Source organism: Haplochromis burtoni, unplaced genomic scaffold (genome assembly GCF_018398535.1).
Source record: "Haplochromis burtoni strain Fernald_Lab_line unplaced genomic scaffold, NCSU_Asbu1 Contig_12, whole genome shotgun sequence".
In the NCBI taxonomy this organism is placed as follows: Eukaryota; Metazoa; Chordata; class Actinopteri; order Cichliformes; family Cichlidae; genus Haplochromis; species Haplochromis burtoni.
The window spans coordinates 4,297,929-4,314,650 of NW_024582373.1; the positions used below are offsets into that span (position 1 = coordinate 4,297,929).

The following is a 16,722-nucleotide window of genomic DNA, read 5'->3' on the forward strand; positions in this document are numbered from 1 at the left end:
GTGTTTTCACTCTTGTATGCTTTTCATACAAGTTTCATACAAGACAGATAAAAACTTTATAAGATTTATATATATCTTTTCCATATGGGAGCTAACTGAAACACAAAAAAGTATAGTAATTGCTGCACGCTGACCTTAAAAAACCTTCAGTGCATTAAACCATTCACTTAAAAATTATTGCATTTATCTGCAAATACAGTGTATTTAACTGAGGTTCAGCTGAGGCACATAGGGTTTTTCCAGGGATCTATGTGGTTTAGTTTAAAGAACAAACTTAAATTGCAGGAAATAGTTTGATTTGGGGGTGATTACATTTACTAAATTGTTACTCACAAGAATTTAACCTCAAAAAAAGCCTCAAGCTACGTTACTCTGCTTCTCATGTAAACTAACCAACCACATCTGGGAAGCATAACATTTTGGTAGGCATTTCTCCATCCACAAGGACTAGATAATGTTTTTTTATGGAGAGAAAATAACAACAATTGCTACTGACACAATGAAATGATCATTTCACAACAATGGTAAGGCATAAAGTCAAACGATGCCTTCGAAATTTTATAAAAAAAATGCCATTTCTGTTTCTTACGATGCAAATCTGTAGCACTGATAGTCATATTGTCTTCTTTTCATTATTAAATATACTAACTGGAACACCACGTTGCTCTTAGGGTATGCCTGGATTGCCTGGAAATGCAGGCCTGGATGGACAAAAGGTAAGAGCTCCTAATGTATGTGCAAAGCAAACTCAACAATGGTTTTGCTTTATTAATTATGACTATATTTGACTGATAAGATTCTCATTAAAGGGAGAAGTTGGTGAGCCTGGACCCAGGGGCTTTAAAGGATCGACTGGACCACCTGTAAGTTAATAGCTGTTCTTGTTTATGTTTGATCTGAAGAGTTAGCAACACAGTTTTGCCCTCTTTTGCAGGGTGAAATGGGATTACCTGGTGAACCAGGTTTGCAAGGACCGATCGGACTGAAGGTAATGATTTACACCTGTTAGAACATCATGTTTGAGCTTCTTCAAACAGCTGTGATGAAAAAAAGAATGAACTTAGTAGAAATAATGGCTGACTTTGATCTTACCAACAGACATTTAATACAGGATAAACTATGAGGTTAACGTGAGTTTATCCCCCTCCATAGCCCTCGGGCTGTGAATGCACTAGTTAAAAGTGCGACACAGAGAAATCAATAACTTAAGATTAATCCACATTAATCCATGCTTGCATTAGTGAGCAGCAAGCTCAAGCTTGATTGAAACTGTCTCCAATTACAATGCAGTGCAGCTGCCTCCAAGTACAGCAGATCAGTATGGCATGATGTCATGCATCAGTATATATATTGTCCAGCCGATACTAAATGAATTGCAGCACATGATCACATTAGTTTGGATAATGTTGAATCTTTGATGCTTTCTAAGCTTTGAGGAAAAACAAGAAAAAGTACTTGGCCGGCAGCATTGCATGTTTTGTTTGGTCCCTGTTTTGCTATAATACACTTTAGAACAAGTAACGATCTTCTGGCCTCTCCAGTGGAGCTAAATTAAGCAATGATCAGGACCTAGTGCTTTCGTCAGTGGAATTTTAGTGGAAATGTAAGCAGTCTGGGCTTGTCTGGTCTGGACACGCTGTCTCCTAATCATTTTTCATTAGCTGATCTGCTTTTAACAAGCCAATGCGTATTGGTGAATGGCACACAAGTGAAAACGTAGTTTATGGACATGCAGGCACTACTTTGATTTTATGGCTGAACTTCAGACTGCAATTACAGAGGCTTGTTCAGCTGGAAAAGAAAGCACCGACTAGACACAATTAAACTTCAAACTGCACAATCCCAAAACCTCATGAAAGTATGCTCAAACTATGGCATGTATCACTGAAAATGAATTATGATAAGAAAGCAAAAATATCAGCCACATAATAGGATGTGGTTTGGATGCTATCTCATTGTATTCTTTCTGCAATCTAAAATGTGTTTTATCTCTTAATTAAGGGGAATATGGGTGAAAGAGGAAGTCCGGGCATAAAAGGCACACCGGGGCTTGCGGTATGTTAACATTTAAATATGAACCAGATGAGCAAGTTCTTTTGGAAGCTGATAATTAATGCAGTATATAAATCAAAACCACAGTACACACTGATTAGCCACAGCATTAACTACAAACCACACTGACAGGTAAAATACATTATTTTCCTTTATTTAAAATGGAATGTTCTAGTGGGAAACATTTGGCATTTAAACTTTGATGCATACTGCATACCTAAACGGTGTTACAGACCACAAAGGCAGACAATGCACCCTGCCACACCACAAACACTGATCAGGAACTGCAAAAAGAAAATGACAAACTCCTATAGAAACTCCTCAGCTGCAAAACCCATTGAATACCACTGTATGACCCCACAGAGGCCCCACTCATTAATCCAGAAGCTCTACAACCCTAAGCTAGACCCTACAGGACACCCTGACAGGTCCTATGCCAGTGTTCTGAAGGGTCTGGTTATGATCTTCTGGCTGAACAGCATCTTTCTTAAATAACAGTTATTTCTTTTGTTTGCTTCCATTTTTAACTACTGGGTTTAACTGCATGCTTTTAAAGGGCAGTGCAGGGCAACCAGGAAGTCCAGGTCAACCAGGGCACCCAGGCATGCCAGGAATGAAGGGAAGCAAGGTATTTCCATGATCTGTTTTTGCTGATATCACCAGAATTTTAACATCTAGTCAGAAATTCAAAGTATTCTCTTGATTCCAGGTCAGGATTAAGTCTGTTTAGATTGTGAAATTTAGGTCCATGGTCTGCAGAAATAGCAGTTATAAAAATGACTGAACACTCATATCAATTAGCCGTAAATCACAATCAGATTTGTAGGTAATATTTGTAATTTGTACAAAAACGCTACAAAAAGTCTGGTGTTAGGTTTTTTTTTTTGTGATATGCACAGACTTTAGTGTGTCTAACTTTAAAAGCATGTTATAAAATGAAACTCTGTGCCTTTGTTGTTTTCACAGGGACAGAGGGGGAATCTAGGTGAAAGGGGCGTCATGGTAAGATTCAAGACAACATTATATTGCAGTCAGCACAAGTTAAGCAGATCAAATAATGGTTAGAAAATTGAGAACACAACCTTTGTTTTACATTAGCGCAACATCACCTTTGGGTGTTGGATTAAGATTTGCTTCTGTCCAAAAACAGCAATTACAGTGAAACTGTGGAACCTCAAATCAAAAGTCTATTCCAGGCTTGTGTCTGCTGTCTGGAAGGATGAACCTCTCCTGATGATGGAAGGTTTTTTGGACATAGAATTCATAATACTTCAGTCTACTAATATACTTACAAATCATTATTATCACATCTTGTATCTGGATTTGGAAGCTTTCACGTCAGCTTTACTTGCTTTTTTGGAAGTACAACAGGAGGCTTCTCTGATCTGGGATGTAAACAACATATTTTTTTAATTTAAGCAATGCTAATGAGAATGAAATGGCTACACTGAACTACATTAAAACTCAATACTACTATAAATATGTGTCATTCTTCCTGTTTTAAGTGGATTTTTTAATGGACAGCACCATCTACAGTACTTTGCATATAAAGCATTGGCTGAAGTCTGAAACCTGATTTTATGTGTTTTTTTTAATATAATCTAATGTTGACCTAATGATTTCCACACCAGGGGATGAAAGGTGAAAAAGGAGAGCAGGGGCAGCCAGGGGGTGTGGTGAGTTAATTTTGAAAGGCTTTGTTGCATCATAACTACACGTGTAAGAAAACAGTTTCTGGTACAAATGCATAGTTTAGTGAGATTTAACTAAATTTGGACAAGAAAATTAGTAGATAATATTTTTTCTTCAATACCTCCAAAAATCAGATTATCTGTTCATATTTTGGAGTTTGATGCCTACTATTCTAGTTTGTTTTTATTTTGTATTCTTTTGGGGGGGGGGGCATAGGCCTAAACACACAAATGCTAATAAGTGGTACGTAGTGAGAATGATAATAATAAATGTCAACTACAGTGCTTTTCAGAGTGTTTTATCATCTTTTTAAATTATTTATCATTACTTTGTTTGACAGGGATCACCTGGTCCAATGGGTCTGAAAGGAGAGGTATGTCAAGCTCAATAAAGCAATTACCTTACCTCAGTGTAACATGAATAATAACTAGTATTACTAATAATGGGGTGGTATCCTTGCCAGAAAGGGACAGCAGGGGATCTGGGGCAGAGAGGTCAAGAAGGTCAAGTTGGACGACCCGGACAGCCAGGTCAGTCAGGCCAACCAGGCCCCCGAGGGTTGCGGGGAGATATGGGCCCTCCTGGCCCACCTGGACCCGAAGGAAGATATGTACGTGTGCCTTATACTGTACTAACAACTTGTTTGTAATGGTTTTTTTTGTAATCGTGTTATGTATAACTTAGTGGTTGGTCGTGGTCTATCACTTTATATTGCAGTTAAGTGCAATGTCAGACAATCACATTCGGCAGATATGCAGAGAGCTTCTTCAGGGTACGTATCATTTTAAACTACCTGCTGAACATTTTTTATGTATTTTCCCCAAATGAAACTATCTCATTATCAATCCTTCCAGCTGAGCTGCCTCTATTGATACTGAGCAATCAGCAGAGTAGCTGTACCAGGTGTCAAAGTCAGCCTGGATCTCCTGGCCCACCAGGTCCAATGGGGCCCCAGGGACTCAGAGGTCTTCCTGGGCTTAGTGGTTCTAGGGGACTGCCAGGCCACCCTGGTCGGCCGGGGTATCCTGGGATTAATGGTCTCAAAGGTAAAATAAAGGTCAAGTTAGTCGCATATCCTAAAACTTTCTGCACAATCTCTCTAACAAGGACACTTGTGTTTGCAGGAGAACCAGGTTTCAAAGGGGAGAAGGGGAGCCCTGGTCGGGTCATGATTGGAGACCATGGGCCTCCTGGACCTCCAGGTAAAGAACATCACAGATTTATTTTCCATTCATTTGATAAGGTCATGTAAAAGTGCAGAAGCACTTTTAGTGGATATCTGGTATTTAGCTTTCAGCTGTGTTCCATTGTGGTTGCTTGTTATTTATATCTCCACAGGTCCAATGGGTCTGGAGGGACATGGTAAACCAGGTACTCCAGGTAAACCTGGGCCCCCTGGTCAAAATGGCCCAGAGGGTAAAAGTGGTAATCCTGGCATCCCTGGTGAGCCTGGTGTGTGCGATCCATCCATGTGCTATGGAGGCATGATGAGGCGGGATTCTTACAGCAAAGGCCCAAACTATTGACATAAGGCAGCATCACTGCAGGCACCAGTATAAAGCTGATGCAGAACAGATATTCTCAGGAAGATCTCACCATTACAGTTCCTCTCTGACATGGAAACAAAACGTACCTCTTCTGACACCGTTTATGTGACACCTTTTATGCATCCCAGTTTCTTTGATGGTATTTTGTATTATTAGTCATATGGCTTTGAACATTCTTTGAAAATTTAATGGTGTTAAGAGGATTAATGATTGGCTCCAGTGAATACCTCTTATCCAAGCACCTTATATGAGGTATCAAATGTGCCAGCCATGTAACGCACGGTACTCACTGCATTTAAGATTACTACGCATAGACTCATGCACACCATCTATGAACACACTACAGCCAACAGTTTGATGGATATCTGGGTTTGTGTATAGGTAGGAAATGTAAGTGCAGTGCCTGTTGTATTAGGTGCAGCATACCAAACGCCAGCAAACATAAAGGTCTAACCAAGATTTTATTGCATATCAGGAAAGCTTATTATGGTTTTCCAACACAATCTTACCAAATCTTCTGCTTTGCTGACAAAAAACATACACCTGTTTACTGTTTGAGCCTTATATTTAATCTTGATGAAGAGATGAATTTATAATTAGAACTAATGAGAACACCTTTGAGTCTGAGGTGTTTGTCAATCCTGCTGTTGTCTGAAGCTGTTGGCATTTAGTAAGCTCAGAGGAAGGACCCATTTTGCCATCATGCCATCATTTACTTTGAATGAGATTTATGGCATGCACTGCATTAACATCAACTAATTACATGCACACCTACTTCAAAACGTAAGGTGTATGTGCAGATTACACATACAGTCAATTATGTTGAACATTATTTACATGCAACCTTTCGATTCTTGTGAACCACACCTAAATAAACCCACCATTTCCAGTGTGACACCTATCAGTATAAGGCCTATGTGTACATACATGTGCAAATTGTTTGTGAATTCTAAATGAATGGTGATTGTTTGGTCACATCTTAATATGGCGTTACTAAAGCGTTTGACTGCAGTTGGCTGACATATTTGACTCCTAATAATCTTGAAGTTTGTACTGTAAGTCCCTGTGGCTGGTACACTTTCTTATATTGCCCCCTTGTGTTCCTTCACTGCATGTTTCGTTATAAGATTTTACTGCACATAGGGCAGGTGCCACATGTTCCACTAAAAAACAGAACAATAAAAATCAACACTCTAACAGATACATGAAAAAACAATGATGATTTGTGAATTGATTTGTGATGAATTATCACAGAAATTAACAAGTTTCTGCGCAAAACTGTGACTTTGATTGCATCTCGCTGAGTACTCACTCCTGGAAGCTCGAATTCATAAAGCATTCTGACTTTTGTGCGTGAAAACTTTTTACAAAACACATCTCCCCGGTTACCCTCCTACTGCAATACTTCTCCATTCATTGCCATGTCTTATTTGTTCTATATTTAGGATGTAAAATATATATATATATAAAAAATGTGCCACCTATGAACACACCAACACTTTAGTTTCACATTTTAATCCATTTATGTTCCCCCAGCTTACCTTTCATTACTGTAGCAGGTATTTTTTTTTATTTATAAGAGAGGCACATCACATTTCAGCAGTGACCTGTCTTAAACATCTTTTGTAATGTTATTATTTGGTGTGAAGGTATGACTTTTGCCATTTTTATTTTCTTTTTTAAAAACTAGAATTAAAAAAAATCTTTTAAAGGATTTGTGAACTTTGTTTGGCTTTTGCTGTCCTGTCTCTGAACTTTACGCGTTTATTTCTGCTCTCCTATCACATCACTGATCTCATCTTTCACATGGAATCGTGGGTGTGGTTTGCACTTGGGAGTTTCCACTCAAAGTGAAGCATCAAAAGGGGATTAAGTATGGTGATGGGTTTGGAAGAAAAAAGTGGAGAGAGATCATTGCATGGCTCGTCGAATTAGGACACTGCTTTAGGAAACTTGGATGAGCGCAGCTTCAGCTAAAACGCTCTGTGGCTGGCAGGGAAACTTCAGAAATGACTAAATGTTCGGTTTTTGCGCTAGATGGCGCTATGTGGCAACATCTTAGTATGCGTGTGAATTTTTCTAAGAAGACTTCCTTTCCCCCCTGTTTGGACAGTAGCCACTCATCACACGTGAATCCCTCTCTGTTTATATCTTTAATTATCCCAGCATGGCGGCTTTCGCTTGTGTTTATTTAATGTCCCATGAGGGTGGAGCTTTCTGCAATAAACTTAAATACTCATGTTTAATTCTTGCTGTAGAGTGAAATTATATAATTTTAAATTAAAGCATATAACCACGTGCGGTATGTGGTTTACAGTAGGCCTTTATCTCCTCCCGTCCTGAATTATGGCTTTACTATATTCTCCTTGTTTGTTAGTGTATTTAATATTTCCATACCTGTGAATCCTCCATGCATGATAAAAACACGACCCTCGTTGTTTTGCGGTGGATGCAGCTGAAACCCTCTTTTATGAAGACTTCAATAACTTGAGGTGATTAAAAGGCTCTGTCATTATTCTTTCACTCGTTAGGAAGGCCTCTCGGATTTCAAGTGTCTCCTTTTACACTCCTGAGCCGCCACATTCATCATGGGACCTGGCTGAAGTTTTATTGCGGCCGCTAGAGGAGGATGCAAAAACAAAAGCTGAGGAGTGTGGGGTGGACTCAAAGGGCAACTAGCCCCAATACACATTCTCAGTGGGGAGGAAAAAAAGTGAGAGAGAGGGGGGAAAGAAAAATGCGCGCCGGGGCATGAGTCGAGTGCTTCTCTCTGCTTAATTTTGACACAGTTCAACACATTTCATCCACTTGGAAACTCCAGGTTATCCCCCGACGTTATGGGCGTACCTACACGTTTTTTCATCACAAAGGAGTAAGGTGAGGGACGGGGTCACACAGCTCCATAAATACTTGGTGTGGCTGAGACTTCGGATGGACCCTGGAGGCGTAAATACTGCTGCTGGAGGAAGCTCGCACACAGGAGAGGAGCGGCGATTTTTCTGCAAGCTGATACCTCATTTGTAGAAGGGCAGACTACTAAAAGCCTCCTCAGTTACCACCGTGAAAGTTGTGGTGCCTCTGGCTAATATGGAAAGTCTATGATTCCGTGTTGGCACAACTATAGCATAAATTGTTGCGATTTTTTCTCTCCCTTCACTGAGTGCGATGTAGTTCATCTTCACATCTCAAAGTGAGCTGATTTGTCAAGATGACAGCGCTTACACCTTTGAACCGTGCCGTACTTGGACTTGCGTGGAGCTGTTTGAGTTTCCTGTCGTGCGTGCATTGCGTTTTAAGTGACAATCATGTGCACTCCAGTTTTATTTACAGGAGGTTGCGCAATCACGAGCGCAGGGAGATACAGAGAGAGATCCTCTCCATCCTGGGCTTGCCTCACCGTCCCAGGCCCTTCTCTCCCGGGAAGCAGGCGTCCTCCGCGCCGCTGTTCATGCTAGACCTGTACAACGCCATGGCCGTGGATGAGGAGGAGGGCGTGCAGGAGAGCGCAGGGAAGAGCTTTAGTGCCAAGGCTCAAGGGCACTCTAGGAAAAGTTACTACAACCCCCAGCATGCCGGCTACTCCCGTGTGGCACAGCCTTACCGAGCGGCCCCTCTCCTAGGCCACAGCCCCGCACTCACCACAGCGCAAGACACCAACTTTCTCAATGACGCCGACATGGTCATGAGTTTTGTCAATTTGGGTAAGTGTCATTAAAACGGGATCAATATCCACACGTGCTATAAATCAATATATACATCGGGATTATGTGCAGGTGATTCTTGGTTATTACGGACACTGAAAGAAATTGACTTATTCATCTTTCACTAGATTTCTATTTCCTCGACAGAGATAAGTGAGGGATTTTAAACTTTTTATTTCTCTTATTATAGATGACATTAAGGCAAATCTTAAAACACCAACATAAGCTGAACGAGCCTGCTTTTTGGGATGAAAAATATTACCACTTATTTCTGGAAAATAACCGGACACACGTACAATATTTTTTTTAGAGAAACCTGTGCAAGCTCTCATACGAAACTTGCCGAGGAGCAAATTCAAGATTTATAATTTTTGAAAAGACATTTGTGCATCTAAATGTAAAAAAATAAAGTTCGTCGTCAGACATCAGTCATTTTCAGAGTACCGAGGGGTTGCTACAGACTCCTGTTAAATATTTTGTATTTAACACAATCGAGCTGAACGTTTTGACCCATCAATTTGTGCTGCTTTCTATTTTTTTCTGAAGTCGCTTTTATGTATAATGATTGTGTTTGTTCGGTAGCTGCGACCCTTAACCCAGCAGTTCACAGCGACTTATCAGATGACTGTCTGACCTTGAGAAAATTGGCCCAAATTATTTCCTGTTGTTAAAAGAGGGTGATACTGACTGATACTCATATCTGAGGTTCTGTCATTAAAAGAAACCACAAGCCCCTTTCATAATATTTGTGCTATTTGTACCATTTATTATTCCATCATGACATTAAAAATATTCGCAATATTAATCAAACTATTACACAGTCCTGCAGAACTGAATATTTAAAAACAAATCCCTGTAACATATCATCTACAAAGTTTCATTATTTTATTCTTTAAGGATTGTATTTTCCAAAATACAAAGCGAATTTGTGGAGACTTGCTTGTAACATTATTCCCTCACCTTGGTCTCAGCCCATCTGTTTCCACTTACCGCTACACCAGGGCATGTACACTGTCAGGCTTGAAGGCTCTGCTCTCATTCTGGAGACTGTCAGTGGAGTGTTCAATGGGGCTCTGTCTTTATTACAGTACACTCACATATAGCTACTGACCTCAACTGTTTTAAAATGTCTATGTGGCATTTTATGCGGTTTAATATGCTTACTCTAGTATCAATAAGAAGCCAGCTATTCAAACATCCAAACACACAAGACAGCATAAAAAGGGGGGCTTTTATTAATGAAACATCAGTCATTTGATAATTTCATTACAGCCCAGTTAGAACCAGCTGAATAAAACTGATATCTTACATTTTTATTTAATATTTTGCTATTTCAAAGGTAAATGCTCTGTGTTCTCAGTGGCACTTCTGTTTCAGATTACCACCCGTGGCTAATATAATGGAACGCGCTCAGTGGGTAAAAGTCAGAGCTGACCTCTGACCTGTTTGTGCTAAGTAACGGCAGGCGTTCCCTCTCGATAAAATATCAGGGAAATGCACTGCATGATATCACCGTGGATGTCAGAACATCCGCTGACCTCAGCCACATGCCTTTACTCTGCTACCAGGTGGAGGTGAGAGATGGCCGAGGTCACTTTGTCAGCATGTCCCTAATGTAGGTACACTGGAGCTCTTTGATGCTGAAATTGAGGACATATATATATATATATATAAAATCAGAAGAAGCTGTGCATATCCTCCACTTGTCTCCACATAGGTATAAAACAAATCCACCGATTTAAAAAAAAAAAAAGACGAGCCTTAAAAAGTAATCTTATATTATCTGTTATATTAGAAATATTTTACTTTCAAGCTTAAGGGTTAGCTACTTTTTATGAAGCCTAGCAGAGGTCAGAATGAGGTCAGAAAAGAGGTCAGAGTAGACACTCATGTGATGCTGAAGAATCTTGTCTGCTCTTTTTCTTACTTGAGGAGCAGACGAAAGTGTCTTTAATTGAAATCAGCCTGTTTTTCTTAACTGACAGCCCATTCATCATGGCCAGAGAATGCAGTTAGGCACACAGTAGAGGGCCTGTCTGGGAACTGCTACCTGTATTGAGTTGACTGATTTAATGAACTGGAAAGTGCTTTTGTTGGTAGTCAAAATGTTTGGATTGGACCTTGAATGTGAAAGAAGATGTGATAAATTACACTTTTTTCCTGCGCATTGATGCTGGCATATTTTCTCCTTTAAACAGCTTAAGAAGCAGTTCAGGAGGTGAACTCATACATTTATATATATATATATATTTTTTTTTTTTCATCAACTTTTCTTCCCGGTAGAAATCAACTTTGTCATAAAGTATTTTCTTTTCCAGTGGAGAAAGATAAAGATTTTTCTCACCAACGAAGACACTACAAGGAGTTCCGTTTTGATCTGACTCAAATACCGGACGGCGAGGCAGTGACTGCAGCTGAGTTTAGGATCTATAAGGACCGTAGTCATGCCCGCTACGACAATATTACCCTGAAGGTGACCATATATCAAGTCATCAAAGAGTATCAAAACAAGTAAGTGCCAGACCAACCACAACTATGCATTAAATGTTCATATTAAATGTGATTGTACCTCTGTAGTCCTGAACTGTTTAACTGGGTAATCTCTAAATAATTTCTGATATTTTTATTACATAACGATAGCTTAAAGTGTCCAGCAATGTGTAACTAAAATGCTTTACCTCAACCAGTTGGTGCTTGCTGCTTTAGTAAACTCATGAAAGTGTTCTTTTTACTAATGCTGCTACTTGCATTTAACTAAAAATGTCCCAGCACTTCTTGGATTACAGTTTAAAGGACTTACTGCTTCATTTTATGGGCATAAAATTATTGTAGATAAACAAGGGGGAAAATGAGTCATAAAGTGAGTCAGTCTTTTAAAAAAAAAGAACAAAGACAAAGGACCTATGTTAAGTTTGTTCTCAGTTATTTAAAGGTTTAGTGAAATGTAAAACAGGCTGGAAGCTTCTTGCTTGTAGTGAAAAAGCAGAATGAAGTAGCCGCTACTGCAAAAAGTGAGAACTATTTAAAACTATTTGCATCTCGATTTGTATCTTATTTCATAATGGCCATTGTCTGTCGGGGGTTGAAACTTTCCACTTGCAAAGCACATCCTCCCATCTCAAACTCTGCTCTCCTTCATTCGCACCATGTCTGCCTTACAAATATAGTTCACGGATAAAGAGAACTCCATTAGCAAGTTGGCCACTTATGAAGCTTGGAAGGTCCGTCAGTTATCACTCGTCTTGTGTTGCCTGCCAAGCTGGCTGTGTCCCAGATGAAACCACGAGGGCCCGTATCGGGAGGGGGTTGGAGGCTCCCTAGGGTGCTCCCGTGGTCACTGTTATGCCCGCCACCTGCCTGTCTTAACAATATTCCGGAAGTTTAAAGCAAGACATAGCTGAATACACAAGGGTGCACTTAAAAGTGGGCCCACATTTGCTTGCCAAAAATGTGTGTGGGTGATTGAAGGGAAGATATGGCCCTCCGGGGCTTTGAAAAGGTCCAAGTCAATGGACTCTACCATCTTAAAGGGGAAGAATGCTCAGTTCATGTTTTCACACATGCTTTCTTGGAGAATAGTGTATTTGAATTAGTGCTCACAAACAGGTACGAGTCTTTCACAGTGACTGAAATCTTAGAGAAGTTTTCTGGATTTTTCTGTCATCATAAAAGCTTAAATGCAGTTACAGTATGAGTAGGGTTCATTTGTAAAGCCATACAGATTCTTTTGTGTTTGCCTCCAGCACGTTAGGCAGAATGCTGCTTATAGACACAGACGAGTTTCAGCCTGTGCCCTTAATGTTGTTTTATATACTACACAACTTGCTGGAGGTCTGACCCCCTTTTAAACCATATCCTCTTCACCTTGTACGTTGGAAGCGGGTGAAGTTGTGCCACAAACCTCTACTAAGTTTCTACAAAATGCTGATTATATAAATACTCATGATTGCCAGTGGTTCTCATTTGGCCCATTCAACAAAATCAGTTTAGCACAGATTGAACAGGTTGTGGTCTCTGTAGCAAATTTAAAACCATTTTGTTAGGGTATTTTAGGGGTTTAAGAGACTGACAATACACATTAATATAAAGCTTAGAAAATCAAATCCCACTAAAAAAAATTGTTTCCTGTCCACATGTTCTGCCATTTACTTAAAATAATAAAAGTTCAGTAAAAGCAATGGCCAGTGATAGAGATAATGTGTTAAATAGTGCATGAGAATAACACTGTATATAAGATGCTGGTATTGGGGAAGTCTGTGGAGTCTGTAACCAGAATACACTTTATGTATGTATTTGAGGACTAATAAGTTCTTTGAACTTTAAGCTGTTTTTTAAAATTTATAACAGCACAACTTATTTTGCTATTTTAAACTTGCAGGGTTTATGTTTACCTGCTAGTGTCTTCACTGAGTTAATGAAACACAGAAACAAAAGCAACTATGTGAAAATGCTCTACTTCGTATCCATACAGGTTGTCAAATGTATACTTAAAGTCAGAGTACTTGTAGTTTCAGACAACTGCACACCTATCTCAGAGTCACACCTGCTCTGGTACTGAACTTTACTGCTGAACATGAATTCCTAATGGAAAATATTGACTTGTGAACATAGTTTGTTAAACACAGAGCAGTCTGAACAGTTACCACTCAGCTTTGGTGTTCAGTCACATTCTCTAGTGACCCCAGATTAAAATGTAGGATAAACATTTGCACTCTTGGATACAGCTACAAACCTATACCTACTCAGGCTAAATTATCACAGGAAATAAGCTAAAAGCTACAAAAGTCAAAAAGGAAGTTTAGAAGTATGTCATGCATAAAGATTATGCTTGATTTTTATTACACCTGCAATAAAGACATAAATGGTTCCTGAAGGACTGACGGAAAATCTTGGTTGTCTCTGACCAGCATCAGGCAACCACAAAAACGTAACAGGCTCTGCTTTATCTGATCTGCAACTTGAAAGGAATCCAATGCAAATTAGGAAGTAGGGCTTTTTTTTTTCAACTTTGAGTTGATTGAGGCCTTATGTCAAGCTTATGTTAAAAAACAGCAAAAGAAAAACAGCTGATATGCATGATTCATAGCTCCTGAAAGTTCTGAAGTACTGGCAAACCCTGTGCCCCACGACTCTGCTATTTATTACTAGTGAAAGGTTTTTCCAACAAAAGCACCGCTTTCTTTTCAGGTCCAGCACACAGTAACAAGTTTAACACTCTTACAGACCAAATCAGCACATTTCAGTACTAAGATAAATGTTTGATTTCCTAATTTTTTTTTAGTTTTTATTCATTATCAGGCAAAGCATAAAAACATAACAAATCAGACAAACAAGAGAAAGAAAAAAAAAACAACCCAAAAGAAATCACACAAATTAAAGTCATCATATATCTTTGCAAGTACACATATGGGGGAAAAAGAATGAAAATGTTTGATTTCCAAAGGAGGGAGGGAAGAGTTGCCACAGAGTTTGGAATAAAGTACTCAGTCATGATAAGATTCAGTCTACATGTTCTAGAAAATAATGCCAAGTACATGTGCACTCACCAGCCACTTTATTTTCTCAGACATTTTGGTCCATATTGATATGATTACAAGGGTGATGCAGATTTGTCAGCTGAACATCTATGATGCCAATCTTTCATTCCATCGCATCCCAGAGGTGCCCTGTTGGATTAAGATCTGGTGTCTCTGAAGGCAATTTGAGTACAGTGAACTCATTGTCATGTTCAAGAAACGAGTTTTAAACAGTCTGAGCTCTGTGACATGGTCCTTTATCCTGTTGAAAGCAGCTATCAGAAGATTCAATTCAATTAGGTTCAATTCAATTTAATTCAGGTTTAGTGCCAAATCACATCGACAGTCACCTCAGGGTGCTTTATGCCAGGGTAAATATCCTACAGCAAAATCAGACAATCTCCTATAAGCAAACACTTTGTGAGAGTGGGAATAAAAAAACTCCTTTTTCATAGGAAGAAACTGAAGAAAGTGTCATGACCAGTTGGAGGGTAAGGGGAAAGGGAGCATAGACAGAAAGCTGGATACATTGAGGTCATAAAGGGATGGTCAGCAACAATATTCAGGTAGGCTGCAGAAACTAGGTGGGATGGATCCATTATTTCATGTTGTTTAGGCCAAATTCTGACCTTAACTTATATTTTCACAATTTTCTGTTGTCCAATTTTTGTGCACGCAGACAAGTTCTTTTGGTTAGCTTGGTTTTAAGAAATGGTTATTTGAGTTGCGTTTGCGTTTATGGCCATTCTTCTCTGATCTCAGTCGCTTTTCTTCCCCATTCTGAATCGGTTTGAATTTCAGCAGGTTGTCTTTACCATGATTGAATTCTCTCAGTTGCTGCCACGTGAATGTCTGATTAGACAGTTGTGTTAACAAGAAGCTGAATGGATGTGCCTAACAAAGTAGCCAGTGATATATGCACCAGCTGTTTTTGCTCATTTTAACTGTAGCTTATTTAGTGCAGATGTTCATGACATTGTTTTCATTGACTTTTTAGAGATGCAGAGACGTTCTTACTTGACTCCAAAAAGGTCCAGGCATCTGATGGAGGCTGGCTAGTGTTTGACATAACAGCTACCAGTAACCACTGGGTGATGAATCCACAGCAGAACCTGGGCCTGCAACTCTGTGTGGAAACTGTAGATGGCAAGTGGAGTTCAGTTTTTCTTTCCATTACTTTTTTTTTCTTTAGATTTATTTTAAACTCCTAGACTTTTAAAAGGTCAACTTCACCTTTCAAGACAATCCACAATGTCTGCATTTGATTTTACGAAAATGTTTTATGTGACATCAGGTCAAATGTCTGGCAGTGTTTGGATTATGATTATTTATCACCAAGTCCCACCAATTAATTGCCATAAATCAAAAAAATTAAGATGAGCTGACCTGGTTTTTGTATTTGTACTTACTCTGAAAGCAGTCATAAATTTCTAAAACTACCCATTGAGATTAAATGTTGTTTTAAAAGTTTTATTTACCTTTTTATTTTTTTAAAGGACGAAGTATAAACATGAAATCTGCCGGAATCATCGGGAGGAACGGGCCCCAGTCCAAACAGCCGTTCCTGGTTGCTTTCTTCAAGGCCAGCGGGGTGTTGCTTCGCTCAGTCAGAGCTGCTGGTGGGAAAAAAAAGAACCACAATCGCAATAAATTGAATAATCAACAACAATCCTCAAAGGCACCAAAAACTGGAGGTAAGTGGGCTTAAAATTAAATTCAATTAAATTTTATTTATATAGCGCCAAATCACAACAAAAGTCGCCTCAAGGCGCTTCATAGATACAGAGAAAAGCCCAACAATCATATGACCCCCTATGAGCAAGCACTTTGGCGACAGTGGGAAGGAAAAACTCCCTTTTAACAGGAAGAAACCTCCGGCAGAACCAGGTTAATAGGCTGGTGTGAAAAATTGCTGCCACACCGCCCCCTCGGCCTGTGCTTCAAGATTTCTGGTAGTTAGAATGACTCGGGGGTGTTGATTCATTTAAACTAACATAATCATCCTGCTGCAACCAGGTTTCTGTAAGGCAGAGTAAATCAATTTGTTGATCAATTATTAAGTCATGTACTAACAGAGACTTGGAGGAGAGAGACCTAATATTTAATAATCCACATTTCACTGTTTTACTCTTTGGTTCAGATGTGGATACTGTATTGTTCTTTCTTTGTAATTGTTTATGTTTAAGTTGTTTGTTGCTGGTTTTTAGTTTGTTA

At 39.3% G+C, this 16,722-nt stretch overlaps 2 protein-coding genes across 2 annotated transcripts in view; both read left to right on the forward strand.

The window, feature by feature from the left end:
* col21a1 (collagen, type XXI, alpha 1) overlaps positions 1-6,944 on the forward strand; it is a 46,132-nt gene extending 39,188 nt beyond the window's left edge. The window contains exons 17-29 of the mRNA XM_005915516.3: positions 672-716; positions 810-863; positions 935-988; positions 2,002-2,055; positions 2,609-2,680; positions 3,019-3,054; positions 3,684-3,728; positions 4,085-4,117; positions 4,208-4,354; positions 4,462-4,516; positions 4,599-4,790; positions 4,869-4,946; positions 5,083-6,944. Coding sequence (XP_005915578.1) covers positions 672-716; positions 810-863; positions 935-988; positions 2,002-2,055; positions 2,609-2,680; positions 3,019-3,054; positions 3,684-3,728; positions 4,085-4,117; positions 4,208-4,354; positions 4,462-4,516; positions 4,599-4,790; positions 4,869-4,946; positions 5,083-5,270 — 1,053 coding nt within the window. The 3' untranslated portion in view covers positions 5,271-6,944. The remainder of the gene's footprint in view (positions 1-671; positions 717-809; positions 864-934; positions 989-2,001; positions 2,056-2,608; positions 2,681-3,018; positions 3,055-3,683; positions 3,729-4,084; positions 4,118-4,207; positions 4,355-4,461; positions 4,517-4,598; positions 4,791-4,868; positions 4,947-5,082) is intronic.
* Positions 6,945-7,065: 121 nt separating this feature from the next.
* Positions 7,066-16,722, forward strand: part of bmp5 (bone morphogenetic protein 5) — a 24,040-nt gene continuing 14,383 nt past the window's right edge. Inside the window, exons 1-4 of the mRNA XM_005915517.3 lie at positions 7,066-8,992; positions 11,311-11,503; positions 15,506-15,654; positions 16,005-16,202. Coding sequence (XP_005915579.1) covers positions 8,500-8,992; positions 11,311-11,503; positions 15,506-15,654; positions 16,005-16,202 — 1,033 coding nt within the window. The 5' untranslated portion in view covers positions 7,066-8,499. The remainder of the gene's footprint in view (positions 8,993-11,310; positions 11,504-15,505; positions 15,655-16,004; positions 16,203-16,722) is intronic.